The 27377-nt window shown below is 41.5% G+C and overlaps 1 protein-coding gene across 1 annotated transcript in view; it reads right to left on the bottom strand.

Annotated features, from left to right (window-relative positions):
- Positions 1 to 16791, bottom strand: part of LOC117346269 (vomeronasal type-2 receptor 116-like) — a 63538-nt gene extending 46747 nt beyond the window's left edge. The window contains exons 1-3 of the mRNA XM_033915669.1: positions 16770 to 16791; positions 15102 to 15346; positions 6885 to 7667 (exon numbers count right to left, since the gene is read on the bottom strand). Coding sequence (XP_033771560.1) covers positions 6885 to 7667; positions 15102 to 15346; positions 16770 to 16791 — 1050 coding nt within the window. The remainder of the gene's footprint in view (positions 1 to 6884; positions 7668 to 15101; positions 15347 to 16769) is intronic.
- Positions 16792 to 27377: the final 10586 nt, after the last annotated feature.

The following is a 27377-nucleotide window of genomic DNA, read 5'->3' as shown; positions in this document are numbered from 1 at the left end:
GCCACGCTCTAGGTGTGTTTCATATTTGTAAATTTACTTTGTGTGGAACAAAAGGTGATATGTTCACAGAATAACAGATTTTGTGAATCCTATAGAAGACTGTATAGAAAGTTGTGAAACCATACATAATTGTAAGATAATAGCGAAATGTTAGAGGCAATGATAGAAAAAGAAAAGGGAAAAACAGAAACAAGAAAAAAGTAACATGTAATAAACTGTAAATATGTGATTAGATTGTAAATATGTACAGTGAGGTTAGTGAGATAATTATAGAAAAAAAGGCATGTACATGTGACAAGAAAAGACAGGAAAAAGAAAAATTTAAAAACCTAGGGGAGAGGCAAGCATGGATCCGGGCTTCTTTATTGCAAACTAAGTGGCTTCTCCCCTGTGAAAAAAAGAGGTATCTTGTGAAACCTTTTTCTTCTCTGCTGTGGTTCTAAGCTGTCTCTCTGAACTAATTTGTACATTTCCTCTCTGTGAAAAAGTAAAAAAGTCATGCTATGCATTTGTAAAAGAGGGGGAGTATGAATATTTCAACTTGGATGGTCTTTCTTGAACCTGGAACCCCTATAAAATGTTGGAATTCATTTATAATAATTTGAAATATAAGTATTTGAATATTCCAACAAGGGACAGTGACACAGAAAACAGAAAGAGAGAAATTGACAGCAGATGAGATCATATGGCCTATTTAATATTCCCATCTGTACCATTTGTTTATCACAACTCAAGATATGCATAATAGTTACAGTAAAAAATGGTACAATACAAACATATATTATAATTAATAAAAATAAATAAAATCAATTTAAAAAACATATATTTCATCAAAGCTTAAACTGATATAACACTGACTTTGCCAATTAAATAATGCACAGTTGTACTCCAAGCATGTTCTATATACACAAAAAACCGGTCATGCATCAAGTGACAGAGCATTCCATTCCAAAGGCCAACATAAAGTAAATAATGTTTTATATGATTCAAATAATCAATAGTGTTCACTGGCAGGCAATTGCTATTTTTTAGTATTATAACAGAAAATATAATAGTGAATTTTAAGTTCAATTCACTGGAATACAAGAAACCAACATAATGAACTAACTGATTACATGGCGTTGCCCGGATATTTATTTATCCCAATCTTCCGGTATAGATAGACTTCTATTCAGTGATTACGCCTGCTAAAACGGGAAGTATTTGATTGTTTATTTTGTGGACTTCTTCATTTTTATCAGCAAGACTGGCCCTGTCTATGGGGCTGAACTTGGACTTAAACAGCATTGGGAGTGTCAGTATTCATCTCTGCGAGGTCGAAAACTAACCCCATGTTTTACTAAGGTACGCTAAGCATTTTAGAACGCATTTAGCACATGCTAAATCTATGTATGCACCAATTGCTAATGTGTCAATAGACTAACATGCACGCATTAGCGTACGATATTTAGTGCATGCAAAAAAAGCATAGCACACCTGAGTAAAAGGAGCCTCACTTCGGTTGTTGGAAAAATAATGTAAGTGTTGCTGAAAGAAAGGATAGTATACTTCCTTGAATCTAATGGGTTACAAGATCCGAGGCAATATGGCTTTACAAAAGGTACAAAAGGTTTTTGTGATGTTTTGAGTGAATGAACCCCTGCTTTAACTATTTACAACGTACATTGAGTTGAGATTGTTCTTTACAAAAGGTAAACCATGCCAAACGAACCCGATTGAATTTTTTGATTAGGTGACCGAAGAGCTGGATCAAGGACATATGCTAGATGTAATTTACTTAGATTCAGCAAAGCCTTTGATACGGTTCCTCATAGGAGGCTGTTGAACAAACTTGAAGGGCTGAAGTTAGGACCCAAAGTGGTGAACTGGGTTAGAAACTGGTTGTCGGAAAGACGCTAGAGGGTGGTGGTTATTGGAAGTCACTCGGAGGAAGGAATGGTGAGTAGTTGAGTCCCTCAGGGTTCGGTGCTGGGGCCAATCCTGTTCAATATGTTTGTGAGTGACATTGCTGAAGGGTTAGAAGGAAAAGTGTGCCTTTTTGCAGTTGATACCAAGATTTGTAACAGAGTAGACACTGAACAGGGAGTGGAAAATATGAAAAAGGATCTGCAGAAGTTAGAGGAATGGCAACTAAAATTCAATGCAAAGAAATACAGAGTATTTCTATCATTATTATATTGCTTCATTAGCTAAATATGGAGCCTACTGGGTTAATGACTCCTTTTCTCAAGACCCTCCTACTTGGTTTGAAATGGAGTGTTTTCTATGCAAACCTCTACACATCTCCTGCTTACTAACGATATCAATACCTAGACATTTGAGAAAGTATTCTCTGTTGAATTCAACGCAGCATGCTCTCCATCATTTAGATAATATAGCTGAGATCTCAATTAGTGTAAGCCCACTCATGTCTCTTTGGAATAATCCCAAAATCCAAAACCATGGCAAATCCCTTTCATGGAAACGGTGGCAGCGAGCAGGTATATGGTTTGCTCATCAATTGTCTACTCTCACTACGTCAATTCCTTTTGATATACTCTGCTCCAAATACCTGTTGCCTTCCTCTGCCTATTCACAGTGGATCTCACTTATTGAAGTGCTGTCTTCTGTGCATATACGGTATGACTTCATGTCTTCCAAAAACACTATCTACCATTGGTCTTTATGGTCTCTATCAAAAGGAAAAGCTATATCTTTTTTCTATAATATTCTGAGAGATCATTTATTCACTTTTTCATATCAATCTATGAAACACTGGGATAATATACTCACCATTCCGCTATCTGACATTGATTGGGAACTCTTTTGGTCTTCAACAAACCACCCACTTCTATCTTCTAGTTTCACAATCAATGTTCTTTATTATGTGGAATGCAATATGGACCCCCATTTCGCATGTGGAAAGCCAACTTAAAACTTGACTCTATTTGCTGGAACTGCTTGAAAGAGGAGGGAACTCTTGATCATATGTTTTTTCATTGTACTTTAGTCCGCTCTTTTTGGACCCAAATTTGGAATACCATACAATCTATCAGTAACTGCTCAGAAGAAATTTCTATGGACATTATAATCCTTCGATCTCAACATCCCTGCTTCGCGCAATCAAAATGTCCTCCTAAACTCATTGATACCATGATTGTGACTGCTCTCATGCACATTCTGAAAAATTGGAAATCATTTTCGTTATTAGATTATACGTTTGGTGGAACTCACTATGTATGTATCATAGACTTGAATCATATGCATATGAGAGTAAAATCATACTCCGAATCTCCATGAATTTAAAAAGCAAGAAATCACCCTGGTCATTTTTAAATTCATATGTACGCTCTGCTTTGTAGACACTCCTGTCTTCCCTTCCTTTTCTCCACCTTTTCTCTTTCTTTCCTTTCTCTTTTTATTTTTACTCTGTCTTCTTTCATCTTTTTCTCATACAGTCTTCACAAACAACTCCATTACTCTGAGCTTTTCTTAATACTATGGTCCTTTATAATTAATTTTATATTTATAGATCATATATATATACAAAACGTTATCTTATTCTTATGTATTTTTCAAAATACTCAATAAAAATTAATTTAACTTAAAAAAAAAAAAAAAAAGAAATACAGAGTAATGCATTTGGGGATTAATAATCGGAAGGTGCTGGGAGGTGAGAAGCTGATATGCACGGACGGGGAGAGGGACCTTGGGGTGATAGTGTCCAAAGATCTAAAGGATGCTGGGCTCTATAAAGAGAGGTGTAGCAAGTAGAAGGAAGAAGGTGTTGATGCCCTTGTACAGGTCATTGGTGAGGCCCCACTTGGAGTATTGTGTTCAGTTTTGGAGACAGTATCTGGCAAAGGATGTAAGAAGACTTGAAGTGGTCCAGAAAAGGTTGACAAAAATGATAGGAGGCTTGAGGAGAGACTGGAAGCCCTGAATATATATACCCTAGTTGAAAGGAGGGACAGGGGAGATATGATTCAGACATTCAGATGTTGAAAGGTATTAACGTAGAAAAAAATCTTTTCCAGAGAAAAGAAAATGGTAAAACCAGAGGGCATAATTTGAGGTTGAGGGGTGGTAGATTCAAGAGGAATGTTAGAAAATTCTACTTTACGGAGAGGTGGATGCCTGGAATGCACTCCCGAGAGAGGTGGTGGAGAGGAAAATGGTGACTGAGTTCAAAGAAGCATGGGATGAACACAGAGGATCTAGAATCAGAAAATAATATTAAATATTGAACTAAGGCCAGTCCTGGGCAGACTTGCATGGTCTGTATATGGCCGTTTGGGGGAGGATGGGCTGGAGAGGGCTTCAATGACTGGGAGGGTATAGATGGGCTGGGTAGGTTTTGATGGAGTACTTGGGCAAACTGGATGGACCATTCGGGTCTTTATATGCCTTCATCTACTTTGTTACTATGTTACTATATGTTACTATGAGCCCTAAATATCTATTTGTATTTTGCAACTAAACCTTAAGAGGCTCATAATCAAAACTTTAAAACGTCAAAAATGAGCCTAAGTTGGCACTTCAACATCCTAATAGCAGGGACGTCCAAGTGTTGATAATAAAAAAACAACTTTCTGGATGTGCAGCATAGGTGTTTTATGGGTTGGAATCGGGCAGGTTTCAATCTGGACGTACCACAGCCATAATCAAAGCTTTCCTAGAGGGAACTTAGTTAGACCTATTTGAGTTGCATCTAAGGCCCTCTTTTACTAGGGTGCGCTAACCGATTAGCGCGCGCTAAATGCTAACGCGTGCATGTTAGTCTATGGACACGTTAGCGTTTAGTGCACACTAATCGGGTAGCGCACCTTCGTAAAAGAGGGGATAAGATCCACAAAGGTGCTCAAACTGACAAGACCACTGGAGGATTTAAGGCATGACCACCCCCAGTGGTCACAACTCCCTCCTATTACCCAAAGAGCAAAAACCCATAGGTTTCCCATCAGCTGAGCTAGTTTAAGGGGGTTCCTTTTGGCCCATCAGACAGGGATTCCCCCTGCCAGCATCAGCTGAGACATGGATCCCTACACCCCTCTCCATTAAATCCCTGCCATCCCCTTGAAATCTCTGACATACTCCTGCTATTCTGGAACTCCCCGACATCCCCTGACATCCCCCTGAAATCCCCAACATCTCTGTCATTCCCTTACATCTCTGTCCCTCCCCCACATACCCCCAATATTCATGGACCCCATCCCACATCCCCAGATTCCCCGTACTTTCAGATGAAAAAATGGCAGGAGGGAAGCTCACTCCCTCCTGCCTGCAGGGTTGCATGCTGCAAATGACAATGCTTCCCCCTCCCAATGAATCTTGGGATGCAGTAGAGGCCAAAGTCCCTGATTGGCTCAAAATAGCCCCTTCATTTGCAGCACACAGCCCTGTAGGCAGGAGTGAGTAAGCTTCCCTTCTGACATTTTCATATCTGAAAGTATGGGGAATCCGGGGATGTGGGAGGGGGGTCCAGGAATATTGGGGAGATGTAGGGGAGGGAGCAGAGGTGACAGGGAGTGACAGGGGGATGGCGGGGATTTCAGGGAATGTTAGGGTTTTTTGGGGAGGTCCAGGATGACAGGAGGATATGGGGATTTCAGGGGGAAGGGTGTAGGGCTCTGCCGCTCAGCTGATCCTGGTAATGGAAATCCCCATCAGCTGAGCCAACAGGAATTCCCAAAACTAGTTCAGCTGATGAGGAATCCTTTTGCTGCAATCAGACAAGGTAGTTTGTGGGTACGTCTAGAAAACTTGCTTTTGTACGTTTTTCATGTGGACATTTTTATTTTTGTAAATGGGGAAAAAAAGGTTGATGTCCTAAAGATCAAAACTTATACCTGGCTCATTTTCAAACTTAAAAGATAGATGTTTGGCAGCTTTATAAATGGATATTTTTCCTACTGGTTTTGTGGAAGTCTTGCACAAAACGTTCAACTTCAGACTTAGGCACACTTTTGATTATGCCCCTTTATGAGTTTAGCAATTAATTTCATTCAGTGATAGGACTGCTTTTTTAGAAGGCCCAATTTATGTGACTAAGGTCTGAATTTTGCATAAGTGCTGATCTGCTCTATAACACCCACAAGTTACTGGTTGCATCACTAACTAGTTAAGTGCAGATGAATATTTGTGGTTAGCCCCAAACAAGCAATTTAAACAACACAGAACTTTATCTTAGCTGTCTTGTTAAAATGTTTATTTTATTTTTATTTTTCCTCTAACTCTACTTTTCACTTCTCTATTACCCTCCAGGTACTTTAGTTAGATTGTGAGCCTTCGGGACAGTAAGGGAATTTTTCAAGTACCTTTCTTATTTCTAATCTTAATGTATATTTTCTGTAAACCGCTTAGAACCTAACGGATGTAGCGGTATATAAGAAATAAATTACATTACATTACATTACATTAAATTGCTTTGAATATTTGACCATACATATACAATATCTTTTACTAACTCCTTCTTTTACAAAGGCACGCTAAGCGTTTGAATGTGTGATTAGCGCACGCTAACCGCTAATCCGTCCATAGACTAACATGCATGCGTTTCGAATAGCATGTGCTAATTGGTTTACGCACCTTAGTAAAAGAGGGCCATATTGTTATCTCAGTGCTTTCAATGGCACTCACTATATACAGAATATAGCAATACCGAATGCATTATTAATTATACTTACCCCCCTCTTTTACAAAGGGGCGCTATGCTTTTTAATGCACACTAATTATTAATGTATACTAAATACATGCTAAACGCTGATGCGTGCATGTTATCCTACTGACACATTAGCGTTTAACGCGCACATTGATTTAGCGCATGCTAATCACGCGCTAAAATGCTTAGTGCGCCTTTGTAAGAGAGGGCCTTAGAATTTATCTAAAAGTGATGTTACACGTACCTTCCATGGCAAATAATCTGAAACTTCCTGACTTTCTTTACTCCATGTGATATTTTGTGCAGAGTCTGACATGACCAGGCCATGCAAAGCATGTGCCAGGGCGTACACAGCGTTGTATATACTATAACTGCTTCCAAAGTATTTGAAGATACAGTGTGAGTTCGATAATTCGTCAGTGCTGCAGGATCTTCTGATACTTTGGGGGCATTGGCTGTTACACAGGCCTTTCCACCAGCTCTTGGTAAATACATTACGAGGAAATAGGGTAGAATTGACCTCCTGAATAAATTTTAAGATAGTTGGAATATTCTTCTTTGCTATTGTGAATGCCAAAGTATTATTCTTCATGCCAGACACCTGTGAATAGGTTGATGGAAAATCCCATTCCGCTGTGGTGATCCATACTATGCCAGGTATATCCATGTCCCAGTACATATTCCCAATATATTCTCTGTTACAATAGATAATGATCACACTAGCTGATGATGAATGAATAATGTCACTAATTATATCCTTCTTTTCTGTTGGTATCAAAACGGTTTGAGGGAAGGTTTCTATGAATTCAATGCAACCATCGTTCTGTTCAATACCTTCTTTCAGAATCTGGACAGCCCTGGCACTGCCGTCACCTTCACTTGCAAGGATACCAACCCAGGTCCAGTCGAAATGCTTTAGTAACCTAAGGATCCCAGCACAGAGATGGAGCTCACTGGGAACAGTCCGGTAGAAATAAGGAAACTTAAGAGCATCACTCATAAAAAGATTCTGTGATTTGAAACTGATCTGTGGAGAGAAATAATCCCATCACCATTTCTATTGACGTTACATTTAAATGAATATATTACTTTATATATTTAAAAATGGAATTTTAACTAGAAATTTATTGGACTTGATCTCTCCCCCCCCTGTTTTACTAAACCCCTCTTTTACAAAGGTACGCTCACGCTTTTTAGTGCACGCTAAACATTAGCGCGCACTAAGCACATGCTAAACGCTAACACATGCATGTTATCCTATGGATGCAACGCATTGATTTAGCACATGCTAAACATGTGTAAAAACACTTAGCGCACTAAAAAGCTTAGAGCACCTTTTTAGAAGAGGGAGCCCTCTGTGTTTATGTGATTGCATGAGTTAGCTATTTTATTTATATAATTCTGTCTCTGCATTCTATGCTATCCACATCACCTTTTACACTTTTTGTGATTATTCATATATTTACCCCCACTTTTACTACGGTGCACTATGCTTAATAGCACGTGGTAAATATTAGCAAGCGATAAACATGCACTAAACACTAATGTGTGCATGATATCCTATGGACGCATTCAAAGCCACGGGTTGGCGGCTCCTCGCGCTATCCACTCCTGCATCGGAAGCCTCTCTGACGTCACAACATCAGAGAGGCTTCAGACGCAGGCGCGGATCTCGCAAGGATCCGCCACCCGTGGCTTTGAATGGAACGAGCTGGCCAGACAAGCTGCTGCTCCACAAGGAAGAGAACAGAAGGGGAGGGGAAAGAGAAATGCTTCTGCTACATAGGAAAGGGGGACCCTAGGGAAATGCTGCTGCTGCTGTACAGGGAGAGGGAGGGAAAGGGGAAGAGAAATGCCTCTCCTGCACAGGAAAGGAGGAAGGGAAATGTTGCTTCTGTTGCTGCTGCACACAATTGGGGAAAGAGAGGGAAGGAAGGAGAAGGGAGAGAAGAGGAACAAGAGAAGCCAAGTTCATGGGAGGGAGGGAAGGAAAGGAGATATCAGACCATGGAGGGGGATGGAGAGATGCCAGGGCATGGGGGAAGGGTAGGAGACAGATGCCAGACCAGGGGAAAGGAAGGAAGGAGGGAGGGAGAGAAAGGAAGGAAAGAGATGCCAGACCATGGAAATAGGACAGAAGAAGAGAGAGATAGGAAGGGAAGGTAAGACATGGAAACATAGATTTTGAAAAGAAAGCAGAAAAATTGAACCTTAAGTTAATGCCAAAGATGGATGCAAGGCAGAAAGTGAAGACGGAGAGAAAAACAGTCAAAGAACAAGAAGGCCCTGGAAACATAGTTGAAAGCACAGAAAAATAAAGTCACCAGACAACAAAGGTAGGGAAAATGATTTTATTTTCAATATAGTGATTGAAATGTGCAAGTTTTGAGAAAGAAAAGATATTAAACTTTAAATGTGAGGGCCGCAGAAAAAAAATAGTTAATGTCTTATTAAAGAAATGACAATTTTGCATGAGGTAAAACTCTTTATAGTTTATATATCTTTCCTTTTAACTGATAAAGGAAAGTTTTATAAACTATAAAGAGTTTTACCTCATGCAAAATTGTCATTTCTTTAATAAGACATGAATTATTTTTTCTGCGGCCTACCAAGTACCTACAAATCTAAAATGTGGCCCCGCAAAGGGTTTGAGTTTGAGACCACTGACTTAGACCAATTCAAAGCAGGTATAAGTTCTAAATCGGGCCGCTGAGCTGATCGCAGCTGCTGTGATCAGCTTAGCGGCCCAGGCAACCAATTCCCCCACACCGGTAACGATCATGGCAGGAGAGATACCTAATCTCTCCTACCACAATCCCTCTAAACTTTCCCCAGCAGAAGAGTTGCCCTGCCACGATCACCCTGAATTTTCCCCGACAGAAGAGATTCCAGATATCTCCTTCTGCAATCCCCCCCGAACCTCCCCAGCAGGAGAGTGCCCAATCCCTCCAGCCAGACACAACCCCCCCACCCGCATGATTACCAGCAGGAGGGGGTCCAATTCTGCCTGCCAGACATAACCCCCTCAACACCCAATTGATTATCGGCAGGAGGGTGCCCAATCCCTCCTGCCAGACACAAACCCCCCTGATCCCCCTTCAGCCTGCCCACCTTCCTACCCCCTGGACCCCCCTCCACACCTCCAGGCCCCTCTAACCCCCAGACACCCCTCTAACCTTAGTAGATGGCCAGCTAGATGGGTTCTCCTTCCATCCAGCCAGCAGGCTTGCCTTCCTCTGAATGGGATGCACCAGGGAGGGACCTAGGTTCTGATTAGCACAGGTGCCTAAAGCCCTACTCATAGGAGAGGCCTTAGGCATCTGAGCCAACCATAATTGGCCCAGCTGCCTAAAGCCCCTCCTATGGGCCAGGCCTTAGGCACATGGGCCTACCGAAGGTTCTGGTTGTGGAATATCATTACATTTATTATCATATGTGAGATATATTTATGTGTAAGGCATTTACAATATTTCATTTGTTTAGACTCTCTGTTTTATAAGTTAATATGCTGAAATGTATTACTTTAGCATTAATCATGATTTTTATTTTTTATATAATGATCTTTTAAATTCTTTTACTGTTCTTTTATATATTATTTTGAGTTACATATGTAAGGAAACCCCTTTTTACCCAGCTGCTGGGCAGGGATACCGCAACAGCTATTTTTATTGCTAGAGCCATGAACCAGGACCAGAGTATACTGGCAGGCCATTGCAAGAACATCTAACACTCTTCCTTACTCCTCCAAATAAAGTCATTCTACACCAAGGAGGAAATTCAACAAATGGTGCCATAACTTAGGCCCACAAGATAATAGAACATAAGAACTGCCGCTGCTGGGTCAGACAAGTGGTCCATCATGCCCAGCAGTCCACTCACGCAGTGGCCCTCTGGTCAAAGACCAGCAACCTAACTAAGACCCGCCCTACCAGCCTACGTCCTTGTTCAGCAGGAACTTGAATCCCTGGAGGGTGTTTTCCCCTATGACAGACTCCAAAAGAGCATTCCAGGTTTCCACCACTCTCTGGGTGAAGAAGAACTTCCATACCTTTATACGGAATCTATCCCCTTTTAACTTTATAGAGTGCCCTCTCGTTCTCTCTACCTTGGAGAGGGTGAACAACCTGTCTTTATCTACTAAGTCTATGCCCTTCATTATCTTGAATGTTTTGATCATGTTCCCCTCTCAGTTTCCTCTTTTCAAGGGAAAAGAGGTCCAGTTTCTCTAATCTCTCACTGTACAGCAGTTCCTCCAACCCCTTAACCATCTTAGTTGCTCTTCTCTGGACTCTTTTGAGTACTACTGTGTCCTTCTTCATTTACGGCAACACTTTTTGAAATGGCAAAAAAATAGAAGCTCCATTGACCTATATGCGGATGCCTCCAGCACATCTAAATGATGCCTAAGTCATATCCACCTAACTCACGCCCAACTAATGCTCAAAAGACCTGGTTTTGCAAAGGAGCTCTCTTTAGACCAAAAAAAGAGAAGATTTAGGGGTCCTTTTATTAAGGTGTGCTAACCGATTTAGGTCACACTAAATATTAGAGCACGCTAAATCAGTTAGCACATTATAATAAAAGGATCCCTTTTATTAAGTATATTTAAGTATATTTCATGTACTTTGATTGAGTAACATAGAGGCCAAAATTGTTTTTTATAGAAAACAGTAGAGAAACTAGACAAATGTTGAAGGTACATTTTTTATATTTATCCTAGAGAGATGACATCTTGTGAATCAAGAGAATATACGCTTGGCTTTGGAACTGACATATGATTTAATGGCTGAGTGGGTGGTGCAGTGGTTAGAGCTACAGCCTTAGCACTCTGAGGTTGTTGGTTCAAATCCCCCACTGCTCCATGTGACCTTGGGAACCGGAACAGAAGAAAAATATGATAAAGGAGCCAAATGTAAATACCACATAAAATATAAATGGTATAAAAATAATTAAAAGATCTTCTGATCAGTTTAGCCAGCAGAACTCTCTAAAGTGCAGCATCAGGAAGTCCTGCTAGCTCAGCTGATAGGGAATTCCCTTGCTGCAATCAACTGATGGCAAGGGGACCCACGGCAAAAATTGGCAGCTAAGCTACCTATCTTTGTGATCAGGCTAAGGCACGATACTCTAACTGGTGCCTGTGCCATGGGCACTGGTTTGATGATTAGGGGGTTAGGCATCAGTCCATTAGGGCAGACATGATTCTGTTTAGGACACTAGTACACAATTCCCAATCACTGGAGTCCTAAGTGCATGCTAAAAATTAGCATGTGCTATATCCATTACTGCCCCTTAGTGAAAGGACCCCCAGTATTTTACTGTCTTGATCTGAATTTTACTGTCTTAGAAACATAGAAACATAGAAACATAGAAATTGACGGCAGAAAAGGGCTATAGCCCATCGAGTCTGCCCATACCAATGACCCACTCCCTGATTCTTACTCTCCTAGAGATCCCACATGAATATCCCATTTTCTCTTGAACTCTAACACGCTGCTGGCCTCAATCACCCTCTGAGGCAGCTCGTTCCAATGATCTACCACCCTTTCAGTGAAGAAGTACTTCCTCGCATCACCCTGAAATTTCCCTCCCCTGATTTTCAGCGAGTGTCCTCTGGTTACTGAGGGCCCTGTAAGACTGAAGATATCATCTTTCACCTCTATACGCCCAGTAATATACTTAAAGGTCTCAATCATGTCCCCTCTCTCTCTTCGCTCCTCCAGTGAGTACATCCGGAGTTTTTTTAACCTTTCTTCATACGTGAGTTCCCTGAGCCCCAAAACCATCCTGGTAGCCATTCGCTGAATCGACTCAATTCTCAACACATCTTTTCGGTAGTGTGGTCTCCAGAATTGAACACAATACTCAAGATGAGGTCTCACCATGGATCTGTACAGCGGCATTATGACTTCAGGTTTTCTGCTGACAAAACCCCTACGGATACAGCCCATCATTTGTCTTGCCTTGGATGATGCCTTCTCTACCTGATTGGCAGCCTTCATATCGTCGCTAATGATCACTCCTAAGTCACGTTCCACCGTGGTCCTGGACAAGGTTTCACCATTTAGTGTGTAAGTTCTGTGTGGATTTTTTTTGCCTAGGTGCATTACTTTACATTTTTTAGCATTAAAGCCCAGCTGCCAAGTTGATGACCACTGTTCAAGCTGTCTTAGGTCCTGCGTCATAAAGTCAGGCACACTGCTTTTGCCAACTATGTTGCATAGTTTGGCATCGTCAGCAAACAGTGATACTTTTCCTCTAAGTCCTTGGGTCAAATCTCCTATGAATAAATTGAATAGAATCGGCCCTAAGACGGAGCCCTGAGGTACTCCACTCATCACTGCTGACGTTTTGGAGGGGGTACCATTTACCATCACCCTTTGAAGCCTACCATCTAGCCAATCCCTTACCCATGTTGTGAATGTATCCCCTAATCCCATCGATTTTAGTTTGTTCAACAGCCTGCGGTGTGGAACGCTATCAAAAGCTTTGCTGAAGTCCAAGTATATCACGTCAAGGGACTCACCGGCATCCAGATGACTGGTCACCCAATCAAAGAAGTCAATCAGATTAGATTGGCAGGACCTTCCCCTGGTGAATCCGTGTTGATGTGGATCACGTAGATTTTCTTCATCTAGAATTTTGTCAAGTTCCTGTTTGATCAGTGTTTCCATGAGTTTGCACACTATGGATGTAAGACTCACCGGTCTGTAATTTCCTGTCTCCGTTCTGCAGCCCTTTTTGTGGAGTGGAATTACGTTAGCTGTTTTCCAGTCTAGGGGTACTATTCCCGTGCGCATGGAAAGATTGAAGAGTACGGATATTGGTTTAGCCAGAACTTCACTCAGCTCTCTGAGTACCCTGGGGTGTAGATTGTCTGGCCCCATAGCTTTGTCTACTTTGAGTCTTGAAAGTTCGTGGTAGACATTACTAGGTGTAAACTCGTAATCACGAAACAGGTCATTTTGGCTGTTTCTTATTTGTAGTTGCGGACCATCTCCCGGTGCTTCACAGGTGAATACTGAGCAGAAGTATTCGTTTAGCAGTTCTGCTTTGGCAGTATCAGATTCTGCGTAGTTTCCATCTGATTTCCTAAGGCGTTCTATTCCATTTTTGTTTCTCTTCCTGTCGCTAATGTACCTGAAGAAGGATTTGTCCCCTTTTTTAATGTTCCGTGCTAGATCTTCCTCTGTTTGAAGTTTGGCTTCCCTGACTGCCTTGATCTTGATCAAGAGCAGTTTTACTCTTTGGGCTTGTAGTTTAAATAATATGAAGCCTGGTCTCCGTGTTCCTTAAACAGGTTTTTTTTAAAATATCAATTTAGGATAAGAATGGACACTTACAGTTTGTAAATCTTACAGCAGTGCTTCTTCACAAATCCACATTCTTTAATTAGGAAAGCCAGGAATGCTTTTCATGCTCCCTATGCAGATGTTACATGTACTTGGGAAGGGGTAAAACGCGGACCTCACGTACCTTACAGACCTCATGGATCTAAAACCGCACTTCCTTAAAAATCCGAGGTCCGTGCATTGACAAGTCCGCCTTCGCTTTCCCTGCAGCTCAGCTCAGGCCCCTGGCTCCCTCACGGACCTCACGGATCTGAACTGCAAATCACATCCTTAAAAATCCGAGGTCTGCGCCACTTTTGAGGTCCGTGCCACTTTTAGTCTGTGACTCTGACAGAGCTCTATGACAATTTAACTCTGACGGAACCTAATGCTTTTCCCTCCCTATGCTAGAATTCGTCAGAGTTAAATTGTCAAAGAGCTCTGTCAGAGCCAGAGACTAAAAGTGGCCCGGACCTCAAAAGTGGCGCAGATCTCGGATTTTTAAGGATGTGACATGCAGTTCAGATCCGTGAGGTCCGAGAGGGAGCCGGGGGTCTGAGCTGAGCTGCAGGGAAAGCGAAGGCGGACTTGTCAATGCATGGACCTCGGATTTTTAAGGACTTGTGGTTTTAGATCCGCGAGGTCCGTAAGGTCTGTGAGGTCCGCGTTTTACCCCTTCCCTATGTACTTTAGCTTCTCTCACAGGCTGAATTCCTACTAACAAACTCATGTTAGGAGGCTAGCAAACCTAGACTTAGGAGGTAAGCAAACCCAAAGTAGACCCCCCATCTATTAAATGTCAAATGTATAGCACTATGTATGCCTTTCAGTGCTATAGAAGTGATCAATAGTAGTAGTATTGGAGCTTCACAGTTTGTTAATTTTCACTCTAACCCCCTCTTTTACAAAGGTGCGCTATGCTTTTTAGCGCTTGCTAAATATTAGTGCACACTAAACACACACTAAACGCTAATGCATTAGTGTTTAGCGCACGTGTTGATTTAGCGAACGCTAATCACACGCTAAAACGCATAGCGCACCTTTGTAAAAGAGGGCCTAAAATTAGAAACTATATTCTGTCGGGATTGATAAAGTGATAATCTACAAAGTAAAATAAAGAAGTCCCTTACCTGTGGGTAATGGTAGATCCTGAGAATATCGAATATGTGACTTGATTCCTCAGCATGGAGACCTTCAATTATAGCAGCAAGGGTACCAGATGTTTCACATCTGTAATTAGGGATCAAGGTTTTCATTCCTGAAATTATATTCAGGGCATGTTGAAATATAAAGATGGGATTGTTGAGCGAGTCGTAAATGTGATAGCCTAGAGTGAGGTTGGGTAAGAGTTCTGAGCTATTGTTAATTTCCTCCACTGTAGACACAAAGGCAAGGAAGTCATAATAGTGTGTTTTCAGAAATCTATAATGACATTAAACCAAAAAAACTAAGTGTTATTATTATTATTGGGGGGGTTTCTACTAGTATTGAGACATCCAGTTCAGGACATATTCAAGTCTACCTGAATTTTACAAAAAGATCTGTCAAACAAGGAACTTGTATTAAAATATGTATAAAAGACATATGGAACTGAATTCTATGTACTGTGCCTAAAATATCAATGCAGAAAAAACTCACATAAGTGTCATGTATTCTTCCAGAAGCTGCACCTAAATGTGCATGTGACCATTCACACTAATGACAATGTAGTGCAAAGCCTCACATCTAGGCCCTCTTTTACAAAGGCGTGCTAAGCATTTTAGCCTGGATTTAGCGCACACTAAATCAACGCATGTGCTAACTGCTAACGCATCTATAGGATAACATGCACGCCTTAGCATTTAGCGCATATGTACCATGCGCTAATATTTAGCACGTGCTAAAAAGTTAGCGCATTTTTGTAAAAGAGGGGGCTAATTTGTCCCTCATTCTATAATTTTACAAGCAACTTTGAGGAACACATCCAGTCCTCTCTTTTTGATGTCCTGCAAAAATTTTAAGCACAGATTGTACGCCTAAATTTTCATACAAAAATTTGAATTAAAACCAAGTAACTCTAAAAAGAGCTTGTGAAGTAGCCTCAGTGCTAATTGTCTTGCTATTTATTTATTTTTAAAAAATTATATTCTGCTTGGAACCTAAGGAGAAAATTCTATAACCAGTGCCTAAATGTAGGCATCGGTAGGCACCCTGCCGAGGCCTATGTAACTGAAAAATGCAGTGAGAAATGACAGTTGAAGCACCTACCAATGCCTAAATAAAAGGTGGCTGAAATGGCCACTGGAATCATGGCTAGGTAACTGCTTTATGCTGCAGAATGCCAAAGTAGGTGTGGCCAGTGCCAGAAGTAGAATTAGGTGGGCTAAAGCGGTTACCCAGCTGTGATTCATGCCAAGATAGGTGGTTGAAATATAGACCAACATTTCAGCCACCTATCTTTGCCACTAGACCACAGCAGTCAATCGCAGCAGGGGAATTCCCCCCTCCCCATCAGATGAGTAACAGGGACAACCCAAAGCTATGATTCTGTAACTGGCACCCAAGTCAGATTGCCTGTCAATCATTTGAAAGTACCAGTTACAGAATTGTGGCTTTGAGGAGGATGGGGAGAGGGGAATTCCCTTGCTACAAACAGCTGAACGGCATGTCAGTGAACACCTTAACCCCACTGCAAGTTAGCTGGCAGGAGGGATGCCTTCTCCCTCTTGCCAGCACCCCCTAACATCCTCAGCAGGAGGGATGCCCACTCCTTCCTGATGGCATCCCCCAAACACATGACTCCATGAACACCCCCATACCTTTATCTGCAAGGCTGGCCATAGGGATGCCTACTCTTTTTGGCCAGCAGGCCCACCTATTCAGAATGGTGGGCTGTCCCCTTCCCGGTGCATCTTGGGATGCAATGGGGAAGGACCTAAGACCATGATTGGCCCATGGGAGGGGCTTTGGGCACCTGGGCCACCCAGAGTCTTAGATCTCCTTCCCAGTTCATTCTGGGATATACTGGGAGTGGCCTAAGACTCCAATTGGCCAGATCCCTAAGGCCTCTCCTGCTGGGGATTGTTTTGGGGGTGCCAGCAGGAGATAGTGGACATCCCTTCTGTCAGCCAACTTGCAGTGGGGTTCAGGGTTCCCTGCTATGGTTGCTTAGCTGATCGCAGCTGGGGAGTTTTTCTCCTCCCCATCAGCTGAGAAGCATGAGCTCCCCAATGCCATGATTCTTTAACCGGTGCCCTCAAATGATTGACAGGCAATCTGACTTAAGCACCAGTTATAGAATTGCAGCTTTGGGGAGTCCCTGCCACTCAGCTGATGAGGGATGGGGAAGTCCCCTGCCATGATCAGCTGCTGTTGTCTAGCAGGAAAGATAAGTGGTTAAAATATAGGCCAGGGTCTACATTTCAGCCACCTATCTTGACTGAATAGGCATGATTATGTAATTGGTACCCTTGAATGATTGACAGTTGATCAGCAGCCACTTTTAAGTTGGCTGCCAACTTGGGCACTGGATGTAGAATCCAGCCCTAAGTGGATTACAATAATCACACACACAATTTAAATCAGTATAACAAGAAGACACAATTCACAGATCTGCAAACCTAAATTTAAAAAAAAACAAAGAGATGAATATACATTACATTACATTAGAGATTTCTATTCCACCTGTGCCTTGCGGTTCTAAGCGGATTTCAAAATTGGGTGAAAACTGGACATTTCCAGGGAGTTTACATATCAGGTACATAACATATACATATCAAGTTTACATATCAATAGCAATACATACAAATTAGGAAGATTATTACATAACGTTGAGGGAAGGAATATTCTGGTTACAGATGGAGGTTGCTTACATAGCGTTAAGGGAAGAAATATTCTGATCCCGGATAGAGGTTGTATTTTTAGGTTTCTGAATATGATTTTGGGGAAGGTTTGAAGAGTTTGGCTAGGGGATACTATAGGGGTGGTGTTTATGAAGGGATATGCGTGTGCGTGTAGGTTAGAATGATGGAAGGTGTTTTTTGAATAGAAGAGTTTTGATTTCTTTTCGGAAAACTTTGATGTCTGTTGTTTTGGTCAGTAGTTTGGAGACGGTTGGGTCAATTTTCGCAGCCTGTGTCGCTAGAAGGTTGTCGTAAAGTTTCTTGCGTCGAGTACCATTGAGAGGTGGGTGTATGAATAGGCTTTGAGTTTTCCTTGTTCTGTGTGTGAGGTTGCGGTATAGGCGGTTGTTAAGGTAACTTGGTGCATCTCCATGGGTTACTTTGAATAGTAGACAGTAGAATTTGAATTGTGATCTTGCTTTTATCGGAAGCCAGTGAGAGTCTAAGTATGCATTAGTGATGTGGTCAAATTTGCTAAGAGAGTAAATGAGTCTGAGGGCTGTGTTCTGAACAGCCTGAAGTTGTTTTATCATGTTGTTTGGGCATGATAAGTAGAGGCTGTTGCAGTAGTCTACAATGCTAAGCACCAGGGATTGGACAACCATTCTGTATTGATCTTTGTTGAAGAATTTTCTGATTTTTCTTAGGTTTCGCATGGTGAAGAAAGCTTTTTGGATGATTTTGTGGATTTGTGTCTGCATGGTGCAGTGTCTGTCTAGTTGTATTCCCAGAATTTTGAGGGTGCTCTGTACTGGATATTTGATTTCGTTTACTTCCAGTTCTGTAAAGGATGGTAATTTTTCCTTCTCTAATAGTAGGAATTTAGTTTTGTCCGCGTTTAGCTTCAACTTATGGTTGGTCATCCAGTTTTCTACTGTTACCAGTGTTGTTGTCAGGCGTTCTGTGGAGCTGGGGTCTTGAATATCGAATGGGAGGAGGATGGTTATGTCGTCCGCGTAGCTGAATGAGGTTATATTTAGGGCATCTAGAGTTGTGCCTAAGGAAGCTATGAAGAGGTTGAAGAGTATGGGCGATAGTGGAGATCCTTGTGGTACTCCGCAGGGGTTATACCATGAGTCGGATATAAGATCTTTGGACTTAACTCTGTATGTTCTTGTTTTAAGGAAACCTTGAAACCAGTTATGAACTCTACCTGAAATTCCTATGGCGTCTAGTATCTGGAGTAGTATAGGGTGGTCAACTAAGTCGAAAGCTGCTGAAAGATCAAGTTGGATGATTAGCAGCTTGTTTCCTTTGCTGAGATGTTGTCGGGCAATATCTAGTAAGGATACCAGTAGTGTTTCTGTGCTATGATTAGTTCTGAATCCTGATTGTGATGGGTGCAGAATTCGATGGTCCTCTTGGTAGTTGGAGAGATATTGTGCCACAAGACCTTCTACTAGTTTGACGTATAGTGGGACGGAAGTGATTGGTCTATAATTTGTTGGGTTGTCTATTGGTCCTTTGAGGTCTTTTGGTATAGGAGTAATTATGATTTTGCCAAGTTCTGTTGGGAACTGACCTTCATTGAGAGTAGTTTGCAACCATAGCGTGAGATTAGCTTTGAATTTTGTGGATGCTGTAGCTAATAGGTAGGGTGGACAATTGTTCAGATCGCAAGATTTGCTGTATTTTTTGTAAAGTCGATCTAGGTCTGACCATTGTAATGTTGGGAAGTTGGTCCAGATCCTATCTGCTGAGATGGCATCGTCTATTGTGGAATTTATTAGTATCTCTTCTATGTTGTTTTGTGAGTTATTGAAAGTAAATCTGATTGTGATGATTTTGTGTTTGAAGTGATCCGCTAATTGGTGAGCTGTTGGAGACTGGTTTCCTTGGGTGGCTAGAAAAGGGTTGGTATCAGTGAGATTTCATATGAGCTTGAAAAGTTTTTTTGTGTCTGATTTTTCGGTGCCAATGAGTTTGGAATAGTATTCTTTCCGTTTTTCCTTCAGTTTGATTTTGTATTGTTTGATTTGGATTCTCCTGCACATGAAAAAGTCATTGCATTGGTTTCTGCATATTTTGCATTGACATTTGTTTTCAATAATGCAGAATTTTCCAAACGCAATGATCTTGTTGGTTGATAACCAGCCATCTTGCTCTTAAAGAATTCTGGGATTGTGCCATATAAAAACTGATGACAAATCATAATTTGCTTTGTATTGGATTCTAAATACAACTGGCAAACCAATGCAGTATACAGTATACAGTATAGCAAAGCTACAAATATGCTGTAACAAATAAATTAATTTTTAAAAGTTTATTAAAAATTTCAAGTGTTGACAATAGTGATAGACAAGGTATTGCAAGTGAGAGAGTCAATGACAATTCTGGGAGTAAGACTGGATCCTGAGCTTACAATGAATTGCCAAGTGGCAAAGACAATACAAATATATTTCACACAGATACATTTATTGTATCGTGCGAAACCAATGCTTTCACCATTTGACTTTCATGCTGTTGTACAGACAATGATCTTGTTGCGGCTGGACTACTGCAATGTCCTGTATCTGGGAATAACCAAAACCAAGTGCAGGGCATTACAGATGGTACAGAATGCCGCAGCTAGATTGATAACAGAAACGCCAAGATATGAGCACATTATGCCATATCTTCAACAGCTGCATTGGTTTGCCAGTTGTATTTAGAATTCAATACAAAGCAAATTATGATTTGTCATCAGTTTTTATATGGCACAATCCCAGAATTCTTTAAGAGCAAGATGGCTGGTTATCAACCAACAAGATCATTACGTTTGGAAAATTCTGCATTATTGAAAACAAATGTCAATGCAAAATATGCAGAAACCAATGCAATGACTTTTTCATGTGCAGGAGTAAAATTGTAGAATACCCTTGTTGGCCAAAATTGGAAATGCAGTGATAGGAGTTCATTCAGAAAATTGTTAAAAATACAACTATTTGTTGTTGCATTTCTTTGATTATTAATTTTTTTTATTGTTGTAAGAATTAATTCCATCTGTTTTTATTTGTCCTGATTTGTTTTAACATTTTATGTATGTAACCATTTTGTAAACTGTTTTGATATAAAACGGTATAGAAATTTTTAAAATAAATAAATAATAAATAAATAGTACCTGATGTGTGCACAAATTTGGGCTTCCACCCAAATTTCCATGCACCACTCACCCCTCTTTTACAAAGATACACTATGCTTTTTAGCATGCGATAAATATTATCTCACGCTAAACGCACTGAACGCTAATGCATGCATGTTATTCTATGGACGTGTTAGCAGTTAGCACACGCATTGATTTAGCACATGCTAAACACATGCTAAAACACTTACCCCCCTCTTTTACAAAGGTGCGCTAAGTTTTTTAGCGTGCTAAATATTAGTGTGCGTGAAACCTGGAGTACTGTGTTCAATACTGGTCGCCGTACCTCAAAAAGGATATGGCGGTACTCGAGGGAGTGCAGAGGAGGGCGACTAAACTGATAAAAGGTATGGAAAATTTCTCATACGCTGACAGGTTAAAAAAGCTGGGGCTGTTCTCCCTGGAGAAGAGGAGACTTAGAGGGGACATGATAGAAACTTTCAAAATCCTAAAGGGCATAGAGAAAGTGAATAAGAACAGATTCTTCAAACTGTGGGGAGCCACAAGCACTAGGGGTCACTCGGAGAAATTGAAAGGGGACAGGTTTAGAACAAATGCTAGGAAGTTCTTTTTCACCCAGAGGGTGGTGGACACATGGAACAAGCTTCCAGAGGAGGTGATAAGCCAGAACTCTGTACAGGGGTTCAAGAAAGGTTTGGATAGGTTCCTGGAGGATAAGGGGATAGAGGGGTACAGATAGAACTTGAGGTAGGTTATTGAATTGGTCAGTAACCACTTCACAGGTCGCGGACCTGATGGGCCGCCGCGGGAGCGGACCGCTGGGCAGGATGGACCTCTGGTCTGACCCAGTGGAGGCAACTTCTTATGTTTTTATGTTCTTATGTTCTTAAACACGCGCTAAACACTAACGCATGTATTTTATCCTATGGATGCGTTAGCAGTTAGCGCGCACATTGATTTAGCGTGACATCTATAGTAGCCTCTGGGTGTGCCTGAGACATTAAAGACTATTCTAATTCTTATTAAAATTTATAATGTTTGTCCGTCAATGCTCGAGGTGGGCTGCAAGTAACATAGTAAATTAGTAGATAACGGCAGATAAAGACCCGAATGGTCCATCCAGTTTGCCCAACCTGATTCAATTAATTTTTTCTTCTTAGATATTTCTGGGCAAGAATCCAAAGCTTTACCCGGAACTGTAATTGGGGTTCCAACTGCCGAAATCTCTGTTAAGACTTACTCCAGCCCATCTACACCCTCCCAGCCATTGAAGTCCTCCCCAGCCCATCCTTCACCAAACGGCCATATACAGACACAAACCGTGCAAGTCTGCCCAATACTGGCCTTAGTTCAATATTTAATCTTATTTTCTGATTCTAAATCCTCTGTGTTCATCCCACGCTTCTTTGAACTCAGTCATAGTATAAAATGATATGTTTCAGCAGAGAGAGGGGAGACATGATTGAGACGTTTAAATATGTCACGGGCCGTATTGAGGTAGAAGAAGATATCTTTTTCCTTAAAGGACCTACGGCAACAAGAGGGCATCCATTGGAAATCAGGGGTGGGAGACTTCATAGCGACACCAGGAAGTATTTCTTCACCGAAAGAGTGGTTGATCATTGGAATGATCTTCCACTGCAGGTAATTAAGAAAAAATGGGATAAGCATGTGGGATCACTGCAAGGAAGAACTTAGGGGGGGTGGGTCATTAGAGTGGGCAGACTTGATGGGCCGTTGCCCTTTTCTGCCGTCATATTCTATGTTTCTGTGTGTCTACATAAATTAATGAAACAGACTGAATCAGTAGCATATCTCAGTTGCTGGTCTATATCAGTTCTCATGAACATCATGATAAATGATGGTATCAGCACTCTTATCGAAGATTATTTATCAATATATAAAAAAAATAATAATTTGCAAATTCCAGGGTTTAGGAGAAAGATCTCAAAGGTAATAGCAATGTATTCTATAAATGTATGGTAACTGAGAATATTCTTGTCTGGTGTCACACAATTTAGACCCTCTTTTACTAAGATGCACTAAGCATTTTAGCGGGTGTCTAGCGCGCTCTAAATCAATACATGCACTAACCGCTAATGCAGCCATAGGATAGGATACATGCGTTAGCATTTAGCATGCACTAATATTTATCGCATGCTAAAAAGCATAGCACACCTTATTAGCAAAAGAGGGGGTTAGTTTATTTCAAAATAGGGATATCCATATGACCAATAGGATTACACTAACATCATCTATTCAAGTTCTTCTTTGGTACCTTTAGGCTGAACTCTAACTAATTCAAAGATCTATTTTTGTTCCTTATAATTTGACAAATGCTCCAAGTTCCCTCCCTCTCACCCATCTCAAACAGTACAACAGGGAATTTAATTGATGTGGAGGTCCATATATTTTTTATATAGAAACTTGAGATGTGGCTATGTACAATTTAAAGATGAATATAGAATAGAATATATCCTGAAAAATACTTTGGATAAATATGGAGATTTAAATTTTCTCAGGAAATGTTTTTTTGGGGGAGACTGTGGGGTTCCTTAAAAAAAAAAGATGTCCAAAAGACAGCATGAGCTGGCACTTGGACTGCAGATGTTACCTCTATAAAGATAACATCTGCAGGCACAAAGGTATACAGCTAGGTACAATACATTTTGGGTGGGTTTTGGAGGGCTCACCATACAATATAAACAGGTTATAGTGACATTTACCTGGAGTTTCTAAATGTGACATTCACTGCAGTACCACTTAGAGTACCCCTCTACTCTGCTCAGATCAGTTTGCTAAGAATTCTGGCTGCTTATTCTTATGTATTTATTTGGACATCTTTGTATTCAAAATTGGCCTAAAAAGATAGACATACTAAGGGCTCCTTTTACAAAGTCGCGCTAGCGAGGTTAACACAAGGGACTTTTTATCATGCATTAACTCCCGTGCTGGCCAAAAACCGCTAGCACACCTTTGTAAAAGGAGCCCTAAGAGCCAAGAGAGTCTCAATGCAGGACAAAAAGAAAAGTACAACCGGTGAAACCAGGGGCTAACCAGGAAGTGTAACAATTAAAACCTCTCTATTCAGATAAGTATTAGGAATCCACCTGCAATACTTTCACATCTCTTTGTCTACATGCACATATCCTTTTTAGTTCATACCTCTTTTTTTTTACCACTGTAACCATTAAAATGAAGCTCACAATTTTTATCTTGCACAGAAACTTAACCACCAGAGCTACTTACTCAGTTTCTCCCTCAAATGAAGGAAAATGTGTAAAATATAGATCATATGATATTTTAAAAATGGAAAGAGTTATGATCCCTCCAATCATAATGTCGCCATCTTTGTGGTATCCTTGGTTTAACCACCTATAATTTATGTCTGGACATTGACAGTCAACAGTCTTCCTCATGATATTGAAAAGCATCAACAAAATTGGAAGCAGATAACCTCCCATCTTTCAAGTTCTAAATTAGCTTATCCTATAAAACACTTGTTCTTCTTGCTCTGTGACTGATGGAGGATAATATACAGATCTTGATAAACCCACTCATTTGTATCTTTCAGTTACAGCTGATAGATTTCTGCATGAACACAAAAATTGTTGAAGGGACATGTGCTCCTTATATAGATCTTGTACTCAAAGACATGATCTCAAGGGTTAAGTCCTACTGATTTGTGTGTGTAATATTAAATAAAGGCTGTTTCCTAAATATAATTTTAAAGAATAACTGCCTTCACTAACTGAAAGATAAATACTAATTTTATTGAATGTTTGGTAATAGGCATAATAATAGTAATCATCAATATTACTCATTTGGTCTATAATCATTTTGTTCAGCAATGGCATTTACTAGTTATCATATTTTGTAGGCCAGAGCAGTGTTACTAAATATAGTATATTATCTTTAGGCATAGGATTAGATCTGTTACACTGATCAGCAAAAAAAGTTTTTCTTTGCTACTGAGAACTTAAAAAGTGTTCTTAGTTAATTTAATGATGCTGATTTCAGATCTATAATTGAAATTCAGCTAGCATGTCAGGTTTCTGAGATACACATTACTGATTTTTTAGACAGTTTGCCATATCGGCACACTATTGTGAGTATGAACTGTGTACTACAGAATGACACGGTGAAAAAATTGGTCCCCGTCACCGCCCCGTCCCCGTCTCACCATCCCCGTCACCGCCCCGTCCCCATCTCACCATCCCCGTCACCGCCCGTCCCCGTCTCACCATCCTCTTCACCGCCCCGTCACCGCCACTGCCACCCCATTCACCGCCCCGTCACCGCCACTGCAATCCCATTCACTTTTCTTTATTTACGTATAAAGGAAACATTCTTTAAAACTTTAAAACTTAGTTAAATATTAGTTAATAACTATACAAAAACAAAACACGCAGAGAAAAAATTAATTAATATAAATTCTCAAAACTGACACATTTTGATCACTAAATTTAAAATAGTTATTTTTCATACAGTTTTTCAATCACTAATCTTCCACCACCCCTGGGGCTAGCAATGCAAAAACAAACACGACATGTACTTTAAATGCTGCCGTGATTAGCATAGTGACCGCGGCTACGGCTGCAAGTCTCCCCTCCCCCCAGCGATCACGGCAGGAGGGCACCCAACCCCTCCTGTAGATCCCCCCAACGGTCCTCCCGACAATCGCAGCAGAAGGGTACCCAACCCCTCCTGCCGGTCCTCCCAATGGCCTCCCCTAAGATCGCCGGCAGGAGGGTACCCAACCCCTCCTGCTGGACCCCCCCCCAACGAACCCTCCCACCCCGGAACCCCCTTAGTCTTACTTTCCAAGTTGGACCGGACGGCTCCTCACACGTATGGCCAGCAGGCTTGCCTCCGTCCAAATGAGGCGGGCCCGCCCCTACCCTGCCCAACCCACAGGATCCTAGGGCCTGATTGGTCTAGGCACCTAAAGCCACTCCCGCTATAGGAGGGGCCTTAGGTGCTTGGGCCAATCAGGCCCTAGGATCCTGTGGGTTAGGCAGGGGAGGGGAGGGGCGGGCCCGCCTCATTTGGACGGAGGCAGGCCTGCTGGCCAGACGAGCGAGGAGCTGTCCGGTCCAACTTGGAAAGTAAGACTAAGGGGGTTCCGGGGTGGGAGGGTTCGTTGGGGGGGGTCCAGCAGGAGGGGTTGGGTACCCTCCTGCCGGCGATCTTAGGGGAGGCCATTGGGAGGCAGGGGAGGGGCGGGCCCGCCTCATTTGGACGGAGGCAGGCCTGCTGGCCAGACGAGCGAGGAGCTGTCCGGTCCAACTTGGAAAGTAAGACTAAGGGGGTTCCGGGGTGGGAGGGTTCGTTGGGGGGGGGGTCCAGCAGGAGGGGTTGGGTACCCTTCTGCTGCGATTGGCAGGAAGGGTTGATCTGACAAATGAGGAGCACGGTGAAACACAGGTAAATAGCGGTTCCTAGAAGGGGGTACATTGGCCCGCGGGGACAAACCTGTTCACCGTTTCCGCGGTCGGTGAATGGCCTTGTCCCCGTCACCGCAGCGACTGCTCCGCGGCTTAAATGCGGTGGCCGCGGGTAAACCGTCACCGTGTCATTCTCTACTGTGTACCACCAAATTTGTTTTAAGGAGCTTACTCTGAAACAAACGCAAAGACAATAAGGAGACACGTTACAGCATATATTTATGTCTTTCTTAACTCACACAAAAGTGATGTCTGTATATTCAGAAATGTTTGAGACACTGGCTTTTATGCTTGAACTGTACATGTGTCTCTCTTTGCAAGAACCAACAATAGTCTCCCATCATACTGGAATTGAACTTTCCCTGATATCTGGTTTCCATAACCTTGCTATCTTGATGAAATCTTTACCTATACTCATCACTGACATCACCAAATTGGGTGGGAAGAAGCTGAGGTGAGAATGTAAGAAGTGCATTTTAAGTGACATTCTGGCACCCATTAGCTGATATGTTGTCAGCATGTTCTCCACAAGCTCAACATAATTCTCTGATCTGTGATTATCAAGAAAATTCTGAACAACTAGCACAAATGCTTCCCATGCTGCTGATTCAGCTGGGTTCAGCTTCTGTTTGAATGCATCATCAAACACCTTCTTTGATGTTGGCTTCACTTTTCTTGAAACCAAACATACTTCTTAGGTGCTGAAATGCATCATCATTTCTGTCCATCGCCTTGACAAAATTTTCCAGCAGACCCAGTTTTATGTGAAGTGCTAGAAGATAGATTTTCTCATGATGTGGTAATGGTAGATGCTTCACATTGTATCTGCCAGGTATGGATTCATCTTGGTTTGGCCATTGTTTCTGCCTGTAGTGGTTGGCATCATGACTGTTCAAAAGACACAAGAAGCACATGTATTTGGTGTACCCCAATTGCATACCCAGAAGTAGTGACACAATCAATTAGCATGTGCTAAATTGTCTAGCGCACCTTAGT

This window comes from Geotrypetes seraphini, chromosome 12, assembly GCF_902459505.1.
Source record: "Geotrypetes seraphini chromosome 12, aGeoSer1.1, whole genome shotgun sequence".
NCBI classification, from domain to species: domain Eukaryota; kingdom Metazoa; phylum Chordata; class Amphibia; order Gymnophiona; family Dermophiidae; genus Geotrypetes; species Geotrypetes seraphini.
The sequence above is the reverse complement of the archived record's forward strand: the minus strand, read 5'-3'. Positions and strand labels throughout refer to the sequence as shown.